A 21,772-nucleotide genomic window follows, 5' to 3' on the forward strand; every position below is an offset into this window, starting at 1 on the left:
TTGGAAATATGGCATGAGCTAAATCAAAAAAGGTTCTTCGCGTAACTGGACATTTGTGGTATTCTAATTCCCACAGAAGGAGACAGCGCCCTCAAGCGCAAGTTTTACAAAGCACTCCCTGCAGAATGGACCCATTCGGAGCAAGAGGAAAAATGGCGTAGTGCAGGTTCCCACCTGTGGCCCAGGCTGGAGACTGAACAGCTGACATGCCTCAGGCATCAGGTCTGAAGCTCGAGATTCTATCGTAAAGTGCTATCTCCCAAGAACAAATGAGTTGTTATATCCCTAAATTGTAATTCTTTAAAAAAACAATCACATGTTACATTTTCAGAGGCTTAATGGGGCTCACTGTCAATGTGACAGAGATGTGTTATTTCCTATTTTTTTAACCTCCCTCTCTCCACTCCCAACAACCCTCTTTGCTAGGTGGCACTATTAACATCTCAATTCCCCAATGAAGCAACTGGAAGTCTAAGAAGTCAGTCTGTTGCCCAAGACAGGTCAAACAGGAAGTAACAGAATCAAGAATTGAAACTCAGGACCTTACTCTTCTTTTGATGTTACCCAATTAACTTTACAGTTTAGAATATCAGAAAACTAGAGACAGAATAAAATCCCCTGAATAATAGGAAACGTTTTGCTAACAGAAAAGAAAGGAAAAAAGAAATTTCAAATACAGTCTAAACTCTGTCCAAGCGAGGTGTTTCTTTCCTTCGGCATGAAACAACCAAACAGTGCGGCAGACACAGCTGCAAACAAGTTAAATGATAATTAGTTTATGGAATGAATCTGTTATGTGGAATGCAAGTATTCCACTTTTATTGATAGAGAACAAGTTTCTAACTGCTAAAATTAAATAAACACTAAGTATATATTTTAAAACATCAGATTTAAAAGACTCCATATTAATAGTCTGATTGTGCACTCAAATCCCTGTTTAGAGCCTGCCACACAAGAGGTGTTTAGTAAATGTTAATTTCCTGCCACCTGCTTTTCCTCTAAGATCATTTCTGTATTTATCTACATAGCCCCGAATATTGTTTTGTACAATGTTGCTTATTGAATTAAGAAATCAATGAACACTTATGCATGAATTAAGAACCACTTTCTGGCTGCTCAGTTCTTGAACTCCTGGGAATATTTTTAATACTCATTTGCTATGGGAGGGACACACAGAGGAAAAATACCTCTTGCTTGTTTGCCTCCATTACCGGAGAAACAGTAGGGCTGGAAAAAACACCAAAGGAATTCCTTAACTTCCATCATGAACTGGGTCTACAGAGTTAAAATCAGTGGTCTCATGATGACCCTAATCAATCTCATATATCTAAGACAGTATTTTTGTATTGCATGAAGAAAGTATTCTTCCTTTTTGTTATTTTTAAAAAGTTTTACACAGCAATGTCAATAATAGCCAAAACATGGAAAGAGCCCAAATGTCCATCACCTGATGAGTGGATCAAGAAGATGTGGTATATATACACAATGGAGTACTACATGGCAATGAGAAAGAATGAAATCTGGCCATTTGTAGGAAAGTGGATGGACCTCGAGGGTGTCATGCTGAGCGAAGTAAGTCAGGCAGAGAAGGACCGATACCATATGTTTGCACTCATAGGTCTAACAGGAGAACAGGAGAAACCTAATGGAGGACCAGGGGGTGGGGAAGAGGGAAAGAGAGTTGGGGAGAGAGAGGGATGCAAAACATGAGAGACTATTGAATGCTGAAAACGAACAGGGTTGAAGGGGAAGGGGGAGGGGGTAAAAGAGGTGGTGGTGATGGAGGAGGGCACTTACGGGGAAGAACACTGGGTGTTGTAAGGAAACTAATTTGACAATGAACTACTTAAAAAAAATAAAATAAGATATGAAACAATTAAAAAAATAAAAAAATAAAAAGTTTTAGAGCCCCCCCCCAAATTTTAAAGCCCAGAAAACAAAAAAAGATAATATAATGTACCTATACATCTTTAAATAAAATTGATATTTTATCATATTCAAACATCTTTTTAAGAAATAGGGGTGCCTGGGTGGCTCAGTCAGTTGAGTTGGTCTGACTTTGGCTCAGGTCATGATCTCACAGTTCGTGGATTAGAGCCTGCTTCAGATTCTGTGTGTGTGTGTGTGTGTGTGTGTGTGTGTGTGTGTGTGTGTCTGCTCCACCCCCACGTGTGCTTTCTCTCTGTCCTTCAAATATAAATGAATGTTTAAAAAAATTTTTTTAATAAGTAAAAATTAAAAAAAAAAAAAAGAAATAAAACATTGCAGGGGATGTTGCCTAGGTGGCTCAGTCAATTAAGTGTCTGACTCTTGAGTTCAGCTCAGGTCATGATCCCAGGGTCATGGGATCCAGCCCCGTGTTGGACTCCATGCTAAGTGTGGAGCCTCCTTAAGATTCTTTCCCTCTCTCTCTCACTCTCTCTCTCACTTTCTCTCTCTCACTCTCTCTCTCCCCCCCACCCCCACCCTTCTCCCCCACTCATACTCTCTCTCTAAAATAATGACTACAGATTTGAGCAAGGATGTGAAGAGATGGGCACCCTCCTACACTGTTGGTGGGAATGTAAACTGGTACAGCCACTCTGGAAAACAGTGTGGAGGTTCCTGAAAAGACTATCAATAGAACTCCCCTATGACCCAGCAATAGCACTGCTGGGGATTTACCCAAGGGATACAGAAGTGCTGACACATAGGAGCACATGTACCCCAATGTTCATAGCAGCAATGTCAACAATAGCCAAATCATGGAAAGAGCCTAAATGTCCATCACGTGATGAATGGATCAAGAAGATGTGGTTTACCTATACAATGGAACACTACATGGCAATGAGAAAGAACGAAATCTGGCCATTTGTAGCAAAGTGGATGGACCTCGAGGGTGTCATGCTAAGCAAAATAAGCCAGGCAGAGGACAGATACCAAATGTTTTCACTCATAGGTCTAACAGGAGAAACCTAACAGAGGACCATGGGAAGGGGAAGGAGAGAAAAGAGTTAGAGAGAGGGAGGGAGGCAAATCATGAGAGACTCTTGAATACTGAAAACAAACTGAGGGCTGAAGGGTGAGGGGGAAAAAGGAAGAGAGGTGATGGTCATGGAAGAGGGCACTTGTGGGGAAGAGCACTGGGTGTTATATGGAAACCAACTTGACAATAAACTATAAATAAATAAATAAATATAAAAATAAAGAATAAAATAAAAACTATATAAGCAATTTAAAAAAGGAAATAAAACAGAGATTACATTCAAGCACCTATATTACATTACCCACTCCCAATCCTCTCCAATCCTAATTACAAGTAACTACCATGGTTTCTTTACTATAACTAATCTATTTGTTTGTACTTTTATTGCATATCTATCCATAAACAATATGTGGCATGCATTGTATTTTTAATTTTCACAAATGGAATTATTCCAGTCATAATCATATTAAATATATTCATACATAATCATTTTGTGAGTTTTTTTTTTTAATTGAGTATTTGGTCTTGAGATTTATCCACATTGATACATAAAGATCCAACCAGTTCATGTTAACTGCTGTATAATAGTTTACATCTTCTAATGGTTGTTTGGCCAACTGTATGGATTCATAGTACTTTTATAATCTAGAAAGCCATACTTTGTGTGCTCTACATATAGTTTGTTACTGACATTTGGTTGTTTTGCATATTACTGTCCAAAATATTAATTTTACTATTGTTCCATTCATCTGTCTTTTGGTATATATATTTTTGGGATCTTGGTAAAGAAATATTCCAATACTCCTTAGATACAGTCTCATATTATCTTTTAATAATTTGAACGTTGTTTTTTTCATATATGGGCCTTTATCCTACCTGGGATTTATTTTTGCGATGACATTGTGAACCAAATATGTTCCTTTGCACCTCCAGATCAGATCTCCCAATTCTCCATTCTACTCTGTGTCCCAAGTGGATCTATATGGGCCATCAATCAGCTTCCTTTCGCTAAGGTTTCCCACTGAGTTTACTGAGTGAGAAATCCCAGTAGGAGATCAGAGAGGAAAAGGACAGTAAGGTCATGACTCTATTCAATGAGTAGAACATCTGAAGAAAAATGACTTGAAATGTGTATTAATATATCTCATGGTTTGGAAGTTATACATTTGATGATTATTCTTTAGTAATAATCTTTAGACTGTCAACATGCACACCTAAGAAAATATTTGCTCTAAAATTATTTAATATCTGCTTTTCTCTCCCAAAAAATAAGAATTGTATCACAAATACCTTTTCCCCATCTGTATTTTCCATGTTGTTGGTGCCCAGATCTATAGTCCTAATTTTCTTTATTTTTAAAAAAGTAGACATAGTAGTTATTAACACTCACATATTTTAATTGTTTATTTTCTCAACTGTACAACTGAAAATACTTCAGCTGTTACTCTATATAATTTCCTCCATTCTCTACTCCTAGGACTCCTACAAGACATATGTTGGAGCCTCTCAATCGATTTTCCACCATCATTCTAAATACCCATTTATCTTTTTCACTTCCTAATCCTTGTGCTAGGTTCCAGATGAACTTCTCAGCACTATTTTCCAATTAGCTAATTATTTTCTCAATACCCTTTCTTCCTAAGATTCTTAATTGGTTTTTACTATATGTAACTTTTTCAAAAATACTTATCAGTCCTGAATTTGTTATATAAATTAATTTCTTTTTAACTAGTATTTCTACTTTCTTATCTTTGAGGCTCTTAAATTTATTAATTTAATGTCATCTTCAAATCATTCATTTGAATTTTATGGACATACACTTATGCCCCAACTGTTGCTTGAGCTAGTCGTGTCTTGGAAAAAGATTTCCTCCTGTTGCATTAAAATTTTAATTTGCATGTTTATCTTTAGTGGTAGTTCACTTTGCTTGCTTTCCTATTCTTTCTGTTCATTCTCCCCTAGCAGTTTTATGCTTGCCTACATTGTACCCTCAAGACCTCCAATGTACAATAATCCATTATAATGGCACCTCAAGGCTCCTATTTCACAAGAGTACTGGAATGATATAAAAGCCCATAATAGAGCATGATACAGATGCTGGGTACATGACTGTATTGTCTTTCCTATTATACCAATGAAGGTACAACTCTAGGCAATTGTGATAGCCTTTTTCAGCCTGTTTTTCTTGGCAAGGAACCCTAGCCATATCCTCCAAGTTTCATTCATCAACTTTTTTCTCTAACTACTCATTAACAGAAGGCAATATTGATTGACATTAGTCTAAAACAGTCAATTTCCAATTGCCTTTCACCATTCAGTCCCCTAAAGCCCAAGAAATATGTACCTTTAGCTTTCTGTTAATTACTATCAGTTTCTGTTCTATACTTTTCTACAAAAATATTTATCTTGTTTTTGAACAAAGCTATGGGCATTTAATTTTTAAATAAATGTATTTTATTTATCATTGCTATGTGTATTCAACAGAAAGTGTAAATTAAACTCTAAACTCATAGCTGCTGCCTGATCAGATGTTAAGTCACTCTGTTTTATAATCAAAGTTATCTTAATGCATTTAAACACCACGGTGTGTTCCACCCATGAAAATAACTATAGGTTTCAATAGTTGTACATAAAATAAAGACTAAAAAGGCAAAAAATTACAAGACTTCATTTATGCTGATATTTTTAGAAAGTGTTGAGAACTTTTTATATTAGAAAGTATAAATTTTAAAATCATAGAGTCAATAAATTACACTTATGGAATGTGATACACATACCAAAGTATCTCCATTAGTTTTCAAAATATGAAAGAAAATGACAAAAACTCAGAATTTCAACAATCAACAAGTCATACTCTTCCTGATTACTTAATTTATTAATAATAACATTTTATGCATGGAGAACAAGTTATATGTATGTGTGTCTGGAATGGAAACTGGTGTGTGTTTTGCCAAAACAGTGAGACAAAATCACCATTACAAATGGCAACTTTAATACCCTACTATCAGGAATTCACAGAACTACTAGACAAAAATCAGCAAGAACATGGACATCCTGGACAATACAACCAACGAACCGTGTCTAATTGACATTAATAGAACACAGCAATAAACAACACATAATAGTGAACACAATTTTTTTCAAGCACACTGGATGGGCATGAAAACTATTAAGAAACAGTAAAACACAGAACTGAAACAATTGCCAGAATCATCTGACCTGCAGGGATCTTTGACAGTGACTAATCAATCATTGTGTCTCTAGGGCTAAAACAGGTGAAATATCTGAAAAATCCTATTTTAATTGTATAAGTATAAAAGTTCTAAGTATGATAAAACTCTTTCTTGAGTCACCATAAAAGAGTTATAGCTTTTCAATAAATTTCTAGGCTTAAACCTTTTTGTAGACCTACAGCCTCTTATAGAAAGTGAGGATGGGTCCACTTGAGTGGGACCCTGCTACACTTGCAATGATTTAAACTATAAATCTTCCTCCTAGCTTTCTTCAAAAGGACATAAGCCAGTTTCCCAGGTGACTGTCTATACAATGGGGACAAATAAATAGCCATATTTTTCAGGATTTATTAGACAGTAACTATTCCCTGAGAATCCAAACTACCACTGTGATCCACCAGGCTAGATAAGGTTTAAGAAGGAGAAATGAGAGCTAATCATCAAAGACATTTTGGCTCAGATCAGTCTCATAGTGAACCCAGTGGGTGCTCCAAATTACCCCATGTTTATTTTCTCAACTCTGGAAAGGATAATTAAAAGAGAAACACTCAGCAATTGGCAGAGTCCCCTCATTGGACCCCTCATCTGGATTGTGGATGATTACAATGGAAAATCTCAAATGGAAGTCTCTAAACTTCCACTTTCAACCGCACATTCCTGGAGAGAATGCCAAGATTTCTGTCACCTGATCATCAAGGACAGAGTCCTACCACATCCCCATTCAATTCACCTATTTGGCTTATGGATAAAGCAGATGGGTCTTGAAAAATGACACTGTACTATCATAAACTTAATTAGTCGGTAACCACAACTGCAACTGTTTTTCTAGATGTGGCTGCTTTATTGAAGCAAGTCAACAACTCCTCTATTTTTCTAGTTTGAGACTATTGATCACAAAAATACTTCTTCTCAAACTTAGCCAAAGAGAAGAAAGACGTGTACTCCAAAAACTATAAAACACTGATGAAAGAAATTGAAGATGACACAACAATTGAAAGATATTCCATGCTTATCATTTGGAAAAATGAATGTTAAAATGTCCATACTGCCCAAAGCAATCTACAGATTCAATGTGATCCCTATCAAAATACCAATGACATTTTTCACAGAACTAGAATAAATATTACTAAAATTTGCATGGAACCACAAAAGACCTGAACAGCCAAAGCGATCTTGAGAAAGATCAAAACTGGAGGTATCACACTCCCAAATTTTAAGATACACTACAAAGTTGCAGTAATTAAAGTAGTATGGTACTGGCACGTAGAATAACAGTACAAAGCAGAGAGCCCAGAAATAAACTCATGCTTATATTGTCAATTAATCTAAGACAAAAAAAAAAAAAAAGCAAGAACCTACACTGGGGAAAAGACAGTCTCTTCAAAAAATGGTGCTGGGAAACCTGGACAGCTACATGTAAAAGAATGACACTGAACCACTGTCCTACATCTTAAGGAAAAATTAACTCAAAATGGAGAAGAGACCTAAATGTGAGACCTGAGACCATGAAACTTCTAGAAGAAAACATAGGCAGTAATTCCTTTGATATTGGCCATAGAAACATTTTTCTAGATGTGTCTCCTCAGACATGGGAAACAACAGCAAAAATAAACTGCTGGGACTACATCAAAATGAAAAGCTTTGGCACAGAAAACCACCAACAAAACAAAAGGCAACTTACGGAATGGAGAAGATATTTGCAAATGACATATTTGGTAAAGGGTTAGTATCCAAAATATATAAAGTACTTATACAACATGACAGCAAAAATAACAATAATAATAATAGTAATAATAATCTGATCAAAAATGAGAGGACCTGAACATTTTTCCAAAGCAGATACACAAATGGCCAGCAGCCACAAGAAAAGATGCTCAAGATCACTCATCATCAGGAAAATGCAAATCAAAACCACAATGAGATACCATCACCTCATACCACTCAGAATGGCTGGTATCAAAAAGACAAGAAACAACAAGTGTTGGTAAGGATGCATAGAATAGGGAACACTTGTGCCCTGTTGGTGGGAATATAAATTGGTGCAACCACTAAGGAAAACAGTATGGAGTTTCCTCAGAAAACTAAACATAGAAGTACCATACTATCCAGTAATTTTACTGTTGGGTGTCTACCTCAAGAAAATGAAAACACTGATTCAGAAGGATAAATGCACTTACATGTTTATTGCAGCATATTCACAATAGCCAAGACATGGAGTGAACTCAAATGTCCATCAGTAAATGAATGGATAAAGATGTGGTGTGTGTGTGTATATATACACACACACTGGAATATTTTACTTGGCCATAAATAGAATGAGATCTTGCCACTTGCAACAACATGGATGGACCTAGTGTGTATAATAATTCTAAGTGAAATAATCAGAAAGTCACTTACCATATGATTTCTCATGTGAAATTTAAGAAACAAAACAAAGAAAACAAAAGAGAAAAAAATAGACTCAAATATACAGAATTGGTGGTCTCTAGAGGTGAAGTGGGAGTGGGCCAGATGAAATAGATAAAGAGAATTAAGAGTACAATTATCAGGGTGCCTGGGTAGCTTAGTCAATTAAGCACCCTACTTTAGCTCAGGTCATGATCTCATGGTTCATGAGTTTGAGCCCTACATCGGGGTCTCTGCTGTCAGCACAGAGCCTGCTTCAGATCCTCTGCCCTTCCCTTGCACACACACTCTCCCTCTCTCAAAAATAAAAATTTTATTTTAATTTTTTAAAATGTTTTTATTTTTGAGAGAGAGAGAGACAGCGTGAGCAGGGGAGGGTCATACAGAGAGGGAGAATCTGAAGATAAGCTCCAGGGTCTGAGCTAGCTGTGAGCACAGAGCCTGATGTGGGGTTCGAACCCACAAACCATGAGATCATGACCTGAGCCGAAGTCGGATGCTTAGCCCACTGAGCCACCCAGGTGCCCCCAAAATAAACATTTTAAAAAGGAGTACACTTACTATGATGAACGCTAAGTAGTATATAGAAATGTTGGATCATTATATTGCATACCTGAAACTAATATACTGTAGTATGTTAATTATATTTCAATTAAAAAGTAAATAACAAAACTGGAAAAAAGACTTTTTCTCTGTACTTGTTAGTAAAGGTCACAGAAACAGTAATAGACTTTAGCACTTTGCCTTAGAGTTCTGTCACCTCTCCAGTTGTCTCCACAGTCTAGTCATTTGGGAATGTGTTTGCTTCTCCTCTACAGGATATCAAGGAAGCCCACTGCAGATGGTATCATGCTGACTGAACCCAGTGAGTCGGAAGTTGTAAAATTTCTAGTGAAATGTCCAGGGTATCAGTGGTCTGGTGCATGTTGAAATATGTCTTATCTGATGGTAAGCATGTTTCTGTGTTTGGCACCCACTATCTCTAAGAGATGGACTTCTGAATTTTAGTTGCAATGGATACCTGATTTGAGCATCTTACTTCAACCTATTTACCAAATAACAGCAAATGGTGTGCTTGAGTTCCAGATCAAAAGGAAGTTCTGCAACAGATCCACTCTTCTATTCAACCTCTTACCATTTGGGTCACGTGACTCAGTATATTCAGTAGTGCTTGAAGTGTCTATAGCAGTTGGGGATCCTAAGGGAAAGCTTGGTTGACTTCTATACATAAATCACAGAATACCCTTCTTGGGCTTTGGAGAAAAGCTATGCTTCCTGTGCAGACAATCATTCTCATTTGAGAAAAGCTTCTGCCTTTTCTCAAATGAGGGTCCTAGAGCCCTAACATTTACTACTGGCCATTAAATAAACATGTGACCTGAAACACTCTTATGAACTGGGTGTTGTGTGACCCACTGGACCCTCTATAGCAGTATTTTAGTCAAGTGGAAGTGATACATAGGTTTTTCTCCCCAACTTTTGAAGTCACAAATTGGTTGCATGAAAAGTGGCTCAAATTTCCGTGGCGCATAACCCCGCTGCATTTCCTTCTCTCTTTTTCTCTCATGTGAGTTGTCTGTGACAGCAAAATAAGGAAGAACAATTTAGTCCTTGTTCACAGATGACTCTACACACTATTCTGGCATGATCTGAAATGAACAGCTGCAGTACTACAGGTGTGGCCTGATGGAGAGCAATGAAGAAAATCTTTCCAATGGGAAGAACTTCACGCTGTGGACCTGATTGTTCATTTTGCCTGGAAGAGAAGAATAGATGGATGGAAGTACATATCTAAAAATGAGTCATGAGCAGTGGCTCACAGTTTGGCTGTATGATCAGAAGAAAAGTAACTGGATGAAACAGGAAAAAATTCAATCTAGGGAAGAGGTATGTGGAAAGACCTCTCCAAGTGGGCACAAATATAAGAATCTTTTTGTCCCATACAAATGCTCACCAAAGAGCAACCTTAGAAGAGGAAGATCTTAATAATCATATGCACAAAGTGACCCACTCTTTCCCCCATTCTTTTATCCCTGCAATTGCTCAACTGGCTCATGAAGACAATGATCATGGAAGCAGAGACAGAACTTGTGTATGGGTTCAGCAACATGGATTTCCACTCACCAAGGCCAACTGGGCTAGAGCCACTCCTGAGTACCCAACCTGCCAAGAGCAAATATCAACACTGAGCCCCTAAAATGGCACCCTTTCCTGGAAGAACCAGCCAACCACCTGGTATCAGGTTGATTACACTGGATCATTTCCATCATTGAAGGAGCAGCTCTTTGTTCTCACTGGAAAAGACATTTGTGCTGGATATGGTTTTGTCTTTCTTACTCTCACTGTTTCTGCTAAAACTACCGTCTGTGGGCTTACAGAATGCTTTATTCACCTTCACAGTATTCCACACAACATTGCTTCTGACAAAGAATTTCACTTTATAGCAAATTAAGTACAACATTGGTCGCATGCTCATGGACTTCTTTCTCTGGTATCATTATGTTTCCCTCATCCTGAAACAGCTGGCTTAATAAAATTATGGAATGGCCTTTGGAAGAGTCAGTTATGGCACCAGCTGGTGACAGCACTTTATGGGGCTGGAATAATGTCCTCCTAGATGTAAGATATGCTTTGAATCAGCTGTAAATATGTAGTGGTGCTTCTCCTATACCCAGAATTCATAAGTCTAGGGATCACAAGATAGATATAGAAATGGCTTGTCTCATATTAATGCTCATGATTTACCAAAAATGTTTTTGTTTCCTTTCTCTACAACTTTTGGCATTTTTGCTTTAGAAGCCCTTAATTCCCAAAGGAACTGTGATTCCACCAAATAATACAACATTATCCTTAAACCTGAGATTACCATTGGCTACTTGGAACACCTCTTGACACTAAAATAACAGGGAAGATGCAAGGGGAGTATTTTTAGCATGCACGAGACCCTCGAGAGTGTTTCTTAGTCTTCCCCCATTTTATGGTAAAAGTTAATAAGAACTTACAGCCACTCAACAAAGGCAGGACTGTAATGGCACAAACTTCTTTAAGAAGGAAGATTCAAGTCACCCGACTAAGTAAGGAACCACAATTAACTCAGACACCGGCTGGGGACAAAAATTATGAAATGGGGAGTGGAAAAAGTAAGTTATCCATACCATCTATGATCCCACTATTAGTTGCAAATATGAAGGCACTAATAGATAGGAGCATTTATCTTTTTCTTGCTTCTAAGTGTGGGCATGCACACACCAATTTTTCTTCTCTTCCATTTCTCTACTCTAACATAAGATCTATTAATAGTGGTTAACTATATCTCAGAATTATTATCCTTGCTTTACTGAAAGGGAACAAATGATCAAGAGTTTAACTAATTTGCCCACTTAGCTAAATTCATCCTAAGTCCCCCTCCAACTCCAAAGTAAATTCTCCTTTTGGGAAGACATACTGATATGCACTTTCTGGAAAATGTGTTAAAGTTTATCTTCAGTGTTCTTCATGTCCTTTTTGAGTCCCTCTCTTCTTCTTTATGCCTTGTATACCACCTGACCTCTTGCTAACCTCTATACCTCTGAAGCCCCTGAAAATCATACCGTCTCTTCCTTTTGCGTCTATTCCTGAGACTTCTGAGGAACAAACCTGCAATGCATTTTACTGACAAATAATGGTTGAATGTTTTCATTTTCATCATCTTGAAACTTAAAATCACTTATTCAACACATACTTATCATTTTTCTGGTTTTCTTTGCCAATGATTGAGTTCTAACATAGAAGCAGTACTGGAAAATTGCAGCGATCAGGCCCTGGAATGGTAATTTCTACATGGCATTTTCACTGTGTGGACAACACATTGTTATAAAAGGCAGCCATTCCACGCTTGGACAGTTGCTAGCTGCCAAACGGTCCTTCCTTATGTTCCTCTGAATTCTCTCTCCATGTAACTTTTATTTTCCATGCCCTGTACGCTCTACAAAATAACCCCAATCCATTTTGGTCATATGCTAGCTCTTTAACTGTTGTCATTTGTCCTGTTTCTAACACCTTCTCATAAAACACTAGTATGCCACCACAATCACCACTTAGCATTTTATACCTCTCTGTTTTATTCCAGGTTTTAGAATCACTCTTACTGCACAGCACTCCCAACTGATCATATGACTTCAGCCAATATGTGGCCAACTGATACTCCAGAGTACATGGTACTATCACCTCCCTCATTCCACATACTTTACTCCTATTCATGTCATCTAATTTCAGTTGACTTTTAGAACAGGCATGGTACATGTTAATCTCATGGTAAATCTACCAATCAGTAAATAACAGTATTTTTTCCTCCTAAAATGTTGTTGTTAATCCAGGTCTCTCTTCCTTGTCTGTGTGTGCAGTTGATTTCTTTTTTTTTTTTTTTTGTCCTAGCATCTTGAACATTGTATCAGTTCACCGAAATGGGAGTTAGAAGGTGAGAATCAATAATTTAAAACTTAATTCTGTCCTCCAAAAGATTAGCTGCCCTTACTAGATATGGGTTGTCCACAAATAAAATAATAATGAATTTTATACCTTTATTCCTTCAACTAACTGGTTAACCAAAAATTTATAAAAGGTCAAGGACAGGAATCTAAAACACTTCCTGCTTCACATGGATTTTTTAATCAACAGTTTTTGGCATGCAGTTCAACTTTCCATATATTCCCTTCCAATTATATCAATGTCTGGTCTATTTTTTAGTCTATTTTTCTTGAATTAACTTGTCACTAAGATGGAATTTAATAAACATTCAATATTTTAAAGCAACTTTTTCACATAGGTGTTTTGATAAGGCCACATCTGTGCACCTATTTTAAAACTTTGAGCATCCTCTTAAAAATAGATAATGGGGCCATTATGACTTAGAGGATACGGTGACACTGTCTAAAAAAGTTACTGTTTTTTTAATTGCTGAATTAGCAAATGTAAGAAATAGACATCTTCATAGTTCTCCTCTCTGTCATCTTGTCTTCCCTTGAATTCCCCATCACTAGCATGGAGTTCAGAAAAAGGAAATGGTAATGAATTTCTCTCATTTGAATAATACTTAGTAAGCAAAAGGTAAAAAAAAAAAAGTACTTTAATGTTGGCACAGCTGCTCTGAAATGTTACGCCAGAACAGCTTCAATTTGGAGGGAACTATGCCAAATAACCATGGGCCTAGCCTTGCAATGCAGGCATCCATAACAGGATTATTTGGAGATATGTGGGGAGGGAGAAAAAAAAGGACCTGAGCAAGAACTTTTCCTGTTACCCTAGACCTAAAGGATGAGCATCTACACTTAAGAATCACGGTGCCCAGAGGAAAAGCTTTATCTTTATGAAGCTAATGATGCACTTCATCTCATTTGGTGAATGGGAGAACAATTCTATTTACAGTGGTAAATAATAAGGTTCTTTATGCCAAGCATCTCTTGTATTGTGAAGGCTTTTTAATTTCAATGAAAAACAAATGTCTAAGGAAACTGCATTTAAAAAAAAAATAAACAGTTGAATGAATAGGGTCACTTCATAGTTTTCTTGGTTCCAAGTTCACAGTGAGGAATTTCTAGAAAGGAAGGTCTTAAAATCCCCCAAATCTTTTTGTTTCAGCAGAAATTACAGAGAGAAAAAAATAGATCATTTGACTCACATGCTCTCCAATTGTCCTCTCAACTCTACCCCATTTTCATAGAATAGCCAGATGAGACCTTACAGCAGGAGGCCTATGCACAGAGGAATTCCAAAAGCCCAATCCTGGGATTGGGGCCAGAAAATAGCTTTGATCCAGAGGCCAGGAGGAAGCTAGGGTGCCTTCCTCATACTCCATCTGAGGGAACAAAGCCTCTCCTTGCCCACTTCTTCCACTATACACCTGAAAGCTGTTTACCTCTCAAACAAACTGCACTTCCGTAAACACACTACATGGAAATAGATGTCCCTCTTCCTAATTAGTGGCTTAGGAATTTAGACCTCAAGCAGCATCCATGAGCATAAACCTCACAATTATACAGAACTTACAGATGGACCAACATTGTCAGGTATTACCAACACCACACAATTGGTTGTTTTGTACATGTGGATAACAGAGACTATGAGCAACTCGAGGTGAGGTCTTGTGTCTTATTAACCACTTTATCCCCTGTGTCTAGCACAAAGTAGGGGCTTAATAAACAGCCGTTGAATAAGCAAATTTCTAAGCTAATACTTTCTTTTTATGTTTAATTCAGTCATGGAAAATTTTTATTTGAGCACCTACTGTGTACCAGATACTATACAAAGCTGTGAGTAGACACATATGACTTCTTCCTCAGAACTTGGAGTCTAAGTGAAATTGGTGAAGTAACTTCTACTGCTGATGAGTGGCACCCTTAGGGTGATCCTGGGAATGGTCAACACCACTGCTGGGCCTGAAGTCCCTCACATTCAATTTAATGTTGGACAAAATGGGACCTGCACTATAAGCTTATTTAGTTCTAAAATTATTGTAAAGGGTATAAAATATGTAAAGCATTATATAAATTAATTTAAGTTTTAAAATTATAATAATATTTTTAAATTTGAATATGGCCCCAAATGGATGCTCTCCCCAGTTCAAAAGCTGTCAGCTTCTCAAATGGATACATGCATATCATTATATAAAGCACACAAAGAGTGCAATGACTCCAGCATTGTTATATTTTTAAACCAGATCTCTATTGTATAATGTAACTTCCTTGAGAGCACAATATTATGCATTTGGTATCCTCTATAGGATCTAGTACTTTTCAAAAAATAATAGCATTTGAAAGTGGATTAATGCAATGGAAACAATTTAAGAATCAGCAAACTGAATGGTGAATGGCGTTTAGAGATTCAAGAACCCTGTGAAATTATATGCACAACTGTGTGTAGGCCATTGTGTAGAGGTCTTTAGATTTACCAGAGTCTCAGAGAGATCTATTATCCAAAATGGTTCCTCCATTCAGTATATGTTAATTGAATATCAACTACTTGCCAGGCACTGTATTTTCGTTTAGACTTAGAATCTAAAACTTTTTAATAAATCATGAATACTGATTACAACAAACCTTTACAAGATCTGTTTTCTCATATTCACACCACTAAAAATAATACATATGCTATTAAATATATCTATATCCTATATCAAGAATGATACTACACATTTAATATGATATTTTCTGATAAAATATATATGCATATATATTCACACACACACACTGATATAATTTAAGAAATTTTCAGTGAATCATGCTGCTCAAACTGTTTAAACTATTTCTAATTCATCAGCTATCCTCTACCACAGCTGGGTTTTCATTTATTCCTAACAACAATGAAGCTACTGTCCTTAAAAAAAAAAAGATGATGACATATAAAGAAGACTTCACAAAATTGTTTTATAAGTTGCTTTCTCAGGAAAATTCCACTTACTAAAAAATAAATAGCTTTTGTATGCTCCAGATGGAGAACAAAAAGTATTATTAAAATCCCAAGGAATCCTCTAAAATTTAATGATATTTCTCCTTTGGAAATTTTATGATCTCACCTCAATACATTAAGCATCATCTACCTACAATCAGTCAATATTTATCTGAGCAGCTATTTAAATTTTCTGAATAAGACTATTTTTACCTTTGAGAATGGCTGCCATATTGTCACAAACATATGGAAAGGAATACTTCTTCAGATAAAGATAGATTAAAATCCTCACCCATAGCAGATGTTCACTTTACATTATGAAAGTTTCTATGTAGTATGATCCAAAATGACCATTTCAAGACAGGGTTAGCTTATGCTATTAGGAAACCCTTTGTTTCTAATTTCTACACTTTACCAGAACTTAAATGTAATTAGTGATAGTGGCCAGGAGATGGTGCAGTCTCATTTCCTAAAATTTAGTTCACAGGCTTTATGTGATTTACGAAGTTCGCTTTAAAGAGAAATGTTTTATTAATGGCACTTGTGATCACAAATGGCAGAAATGAATGAAATATAAAACATTCAGAATAATGAATTTAAATTTCTCAAAAGTTTTACTTATTACTAATCACTTAAATGCAAATAAAATTCTTTAAAATCCTTTAAATAACTTTTTTCTCTCCTGTGTACAAAGAACAGAAGGGAAGAAAAAGTTCAAAGTAATAGTCATTTGAAATTACCTCAACTTTTCAATTCTTCCTTTTAGTTCATTTTATATGCTGGGTTGCTTTCACACTTATAAACATTTTACAGCTATAAACTCCATTTTTCAATAAAATAAAAACAAGTATAGTTTTAAAACAGGAATTCTTACAACTGATATTTTAGGGAGAAAATTCATTAAAGTAAAAATATTTCCTAAAATGGCTTTATTCAAGGCACGTGTAATGTTTATATGCTTCTTTCACTTAATAAATGCTAATGAAGAGTCTTGAGATCTCAAATCTATCATATTAGTTGTAAAAAGAAATAGAAGGCCTAGGAATTCACTCACATAATGTACACATTGGCAGCAGTGGGTGTGAGGGCTGTGGTGCACGCTTCTAGAAATGCTCCAGAAAGGGAGAATAGGCAGAAGTATTACAGACTGTCCTGATTTGGCCTGGAATACAATCTCCCACCAATTAGGGAGTCTTTGCTAGGAAGGTAGGAAGAATCCCTAATCATTCCTGAAAATGCATAATCCAAAGCTGGCCGGAAAGGCAGTGCTGGTACCAACCCTGGAGTCAGGTAAGGAGACATAAAACCAGATAGCCCTCTTCCTGGAGAGGAATATGCCAGCCGTAACGGATTGATACCTAGTCTGGGATTTAGGCTGTAGAGATGTGATTCACCTCCATAAGAGGCAGAAGTAGTCTGAAGAGGAGAGAAAGCGGATTTATTCCCTAGAGTTCCAAAACCAATTCCACCTAAACTAAAACTTGAAGCTCTTTGAAAAGCTGTATTTGCCAATTCTCCTGAGCTTGCTAGGTCCCTGGTGTCTGATCTGTGTTCCTTCCCATTTAGGACCTGTTCAATGGCTTGGACCACATCCCCTTTGCAGAACCGCAGAATGCCTTCTAGCCGGCTACGCCTGTAACTTGGGAAAATCCTGGTAAGGATATCAAGAGGGTCTCTTGGTCTTGAGGGCAGTGTGGGAAGGCTGGCTCTAGTAGCAGTGAAGTCTTTGGTCCACTCACTTTCATTTCCTGATTCCAGATCCGATGATGACAGAGACCTGGGACTCTCTTCCCCTCCTGAGAGCTCCCCAGGGGGAGGAGGCTGAATGCTATCACCCTTGTTTGAGCTTTCTGAAATAGATGGTCTGATGTTTTGTCTTCCAATGACACCATTTGACTCAGGAGATGATCCTAGAGGACGCTGATGGGACTTGGAGACTGGCTCTTCTTGTCCACTCTGGCATGATTCACATTTATTGTCTTTTAGTTCTAGGGGACAGGGGGGGAAAAGAAGGAATCAAATAAAGGAATTCCCAAAACATAGCACTACCTACTTGAAAATAATGCTGGATAAAATAATTAATTCACTCATAGTATATTAGTAATATTTACTGCAAGAGATTTTAATTCAGAGATGCAGGTATTGGAACAGTAGGAAAATGCTATTTATTAGGTCATTTCAGGATCACAAAATTATATAATATTCAAATGCTGTAGTTAATTTAGGAATCAGAAGATAAAAGTCTATTATCATCTCCAACTATTAGCATGAGACCAATATCTCACACTACTTGCACTACTTGGTGATTGGAGATTTTCCTAAATGTTACCCAAATTTCATTGTTCCCAGCGAGCTTTGTTTTTTTCAAAATGACATTATGCAAAAGAGAACTAAATAAATTGATTGTTTAGATAAGAAGTCAAAGGAAAGAACAATCTCACTATGAAAATGAATATTTAATACCTAATACTAAATTTCAACATTTTTTAATGCTCATATTTCAGGTTCCAATTAAGTTACCTGAATAACGTGAACAACAGCAAAGTTCTTCATTTCACTTCAAATCTAAACCAACACTGAGTGCTGTAGCAATCTCAAATTATACCAGGGCTTATGTATTTCATCTTATATGAGAGATGATAGACACCCGGTATTTTTTCTAATGCTCTGTGAGATATGGGCTTTCTTTGTCAATCCTTAGGAAATATTTTTTAAGGTTGCAATCAAACTGTTTCTAAAAGAAAATTATAAACCGCGCTATTGAAATCTGTACGTATTGTCAAAGTGTCAACATATTAGTTATTTGCTTCAAATCACAATTCCCTTCCAATATTAAGGAAAGTTTTCTAAAAATATGTTTTCAAAAATATGATTTTATGCCTCAACATGTTGAACATTAAAATGTAATATTTTAATGCCTTTTTATATAGCTCATGCCAGGAAAATAATAATAATGTATGCATTCACTAAGCACCTTTTAATTTGGTTTACATTTCCTTTTATCTCATAGACATACTTGATCTCTATTTCCATTAGAAAGAGTAAACTGTCAAGTGGGGTACTCATAGTATTTCTGTCAAACCTTCTTTTTCTACAAATTTTATGAATGCAGCAACGTAAATACTGACTAAAGCAGTGATTTGCACACATGATTTGCAATGCTCCTATGGTTTCTCAAGAAGCAGTCCTAAATTCTATTAAAGTATCTATAGTTTATTTTAAAATTAAAGTAACTGTGTGCAATTTGACCTTTTGAGGGTTAAAATTCTGTGTTTTTATCAAACAGATGACAAAAGAAAAGAACATATGTTGCTCCTATAAAACTACAAAGACTCTCTAGTATTTTCAACTTTAAAAGAAACAATGAAACTTTTCCAGTAAAGTCTACCAAGTGGGGATAGATTGGCCTTGATCCACCATTACACTTTATTTGTAACTATGACTCACTAAATACACCCCCCAAGCATGTAAGGTGTCAAATTTTCATATCTAAAGCAATTTATGCACAAAATAATTTTTGTTAGTATACTGTACTCACAGAGTACAATATAATGTAATAAAATACTGATTGCATAAGCCTATCCAGAAAGTAAGCTATCTTTACGATATGTGATAGCATTTACATCATCTCTCTGTTTTCTCAACTTCTATATCTGGTTTTACTTCTTTACTTTTATCATTGTATATTTTGTCTTGTGTTGTAGTTTTAGGATACATATAGTCTTCCTTCTTTTGTAGATAAGTTCCCAGTGTGTAGGAAAATCTTATTCGCCTCTGACTCACTCATTAGTGTTTGTCTAGTGAGTAAATTAAATAGACTACTGCAGTTTATGGATATTGGATACGATGAGGCAGTCAGCTGAGAAAAGCTATAGGGATAGCTTTTCGGAAAAAAAAGGTCAACTGAGGCAAAGAAAAAAATAAAATACTTGACCCTACAAAACAGAACACTTTGACCCGTCCCCCCCCAAAATATAAATCAATGTCTAGCAGAGAGTTAGCCAGATTTCATTGTTCATTTAGTTTACAGAATTTTAACTTTTACCTTTTTATAGCAGTTATTATTTGCTTAATGACTTTGTTTTTGGCACTCTTTGATTGTTCATGAGAAATGCTCTATTTTGTCTACTGAAATAAACTAGAATATGGGGAAAACACTGGCATACATGAACACAAAAAATATGCCTTATTTAAATACAGATATAGTCTTTTTTCAAAAGTACACCTGCGATCCAAGATCTGCAATATTCACCATTCAGGGAAGTTTTCCAATTAATAATTTACTTTTCATTATCACAGAATTTCATCTGATACAACTTGCCTTGAATTTATACAAAAATACTGAAATGGCATTTTCACTGCTTGTGTTATCTGTAGAGGGCCGGGGAAATTCCCTAAAATACAGTGAGATTTACACTAGCAGGAAAATTTAATTTGAGAAAATCTAGTAAAAAATACAATATTTTGTATTTGAAGGTATTTTGCAGCCAATAAATAAGAGAAAAAATTTAAACTCCTTGGATAAGAAATTCCTAATTTTTGGACTTAGAAATTCTTCCCAATGGTTTTACAAAACAAGGAAACCTAAAGTTCCCTCCTACAGGAAAGAGTTGAAACTTCGAATACTTCAGCTAGAATTTCCACACTTTTGGAGGCCAACAAACAGATGGGGGAGGTAATGACATTTTTAAGGGACGGGAAGAAGGTTAAAAGAGGTTTGGTAGATTTCTCCACGTCTAGCTGGCACCAAAGCTTTGCCCCGAAGATGAGGAACTGGATTCCCAACCATCAGTGAACGTCCCAGCACAACTGGAAGACTGACTCTGGTTTCAGAGCTGAAGGGAGTATAGAGCAAGCTCAAAACCCAGCTTTCCTCACTAAGCTTTCCACCCAACGTCCGCTTGAAGTTCTACTTCACTCAAAGTAAGACCATCTTGGGTGCAACCTCCTTTCCCAGCCTGAGTTGCTCACCTGATCACTCACGCTTCCCTTTTACAGGATCTGATCCTAGCCCCAAGCGCACAGAACGCCCTTCCACGGCGATGCGTCTCTAACACCCTCATTAACGTTTCCGTTACAGTGCGGTTTCCGATAACTTGGAGTGCTTCTTTTAAACAACTTTCCTCGTCCACCACGGAAGCATGGCTACTTGTTTCCAAGAGCTTCTCTCCAAAACAACCATTTTTCTCTGCAAAGGGTAAACGAAAGATCAACTCACCTTGGTTTTCCTCCGTATCATCTGGCTGGACAACTTGGAAAGCAGGGGTCGCCGGACCGGTCTGTCTCAGGGCACCCAGTCCCAGCGTCGTCAGCGCCACAGGGCCGCCCGAGGCCTGGGGATTCGCCGTTCTGCGGCTGCCTCCGGGTGTCCGCCCCCCGGGCCCGCAGGGCCCCGGGTACAGGAGCCTCTGCAGCCCCCGGGCCTCGCTCTCCTCCTGGGCCTGCTGCCGGCGCAGCGCCACCTGGGCGGCCATGACGCGCTGGCGCTCGGCTATCAGGGTGCACTTGGCACACGCGCAGTCCCGCCAGCGGCAGAAGCGTTTGTGGCCCTTGAGCGCCGACACGACGCCGTGGTTGCGACAGCGAGCGCACTTGGGCGTCCGCGGGTAGCCGCAGCCCACCGCGCCCACCCCGCTCTCCAGTCCCGCGGCCGGCGCGCAGCCCCCGCTCCCCGCGGCGGCGGCCCGCAGAAAGAGGCCGGGCGGCCGCAGGAAAGTTGGAGGGAGCGGGATCCCCGCGGGCACCG

At 37.5% G+C, this 21,772-nt stretch overlaps 1 protein-coding gene across 1 annotated transcript in view; it reads right to left on the reverse strand.

Moving 5' to 3' along the window:
* Positions 1-16,938: 16,938 nt before the first annotated feature.
* Positions 16,939-21,772, reverse strand: part of DMRTA1 (DMRT like family A1) — a 4,999-nt gene continuing 165 nt past the window's right edge. Inside the window, exons 2-3 of the mRNA XM_029921142.1 lie at positions 21,245-21,772; positions 16,939-18,014 (exon numbers count right to left, since the gene is read on the reverse strand). The exon at positions 21,245-21,772 is cut by the window's right edge and continues 41 nt beyond it. Coding sequence (XP_029777002.1) covers positions 17,167-18,014; positions 21,245-21,772 — 1,376 coding nt within the window. The 3' untranslated portion in view covers positions 16,939-17,166. The remainder of the gene's footprint in view (positions 18,015-21,244) is intronic.

This window comes from Suricata suricatta, chromosome 13 (assembly GCF_006229205.1).
Source record: "Suricata suricatta isolate VVHF042 chromosome 13, meerkat_22Aug2017_6uvM2_HiC, whole genome shotgun sequence".
Taxonomy (NCBI): Eukaryota; Metazoa; Chordata; class Mammalia; order Carnivora; family Herpestidae; genus Suricata; species Suricata suricatta.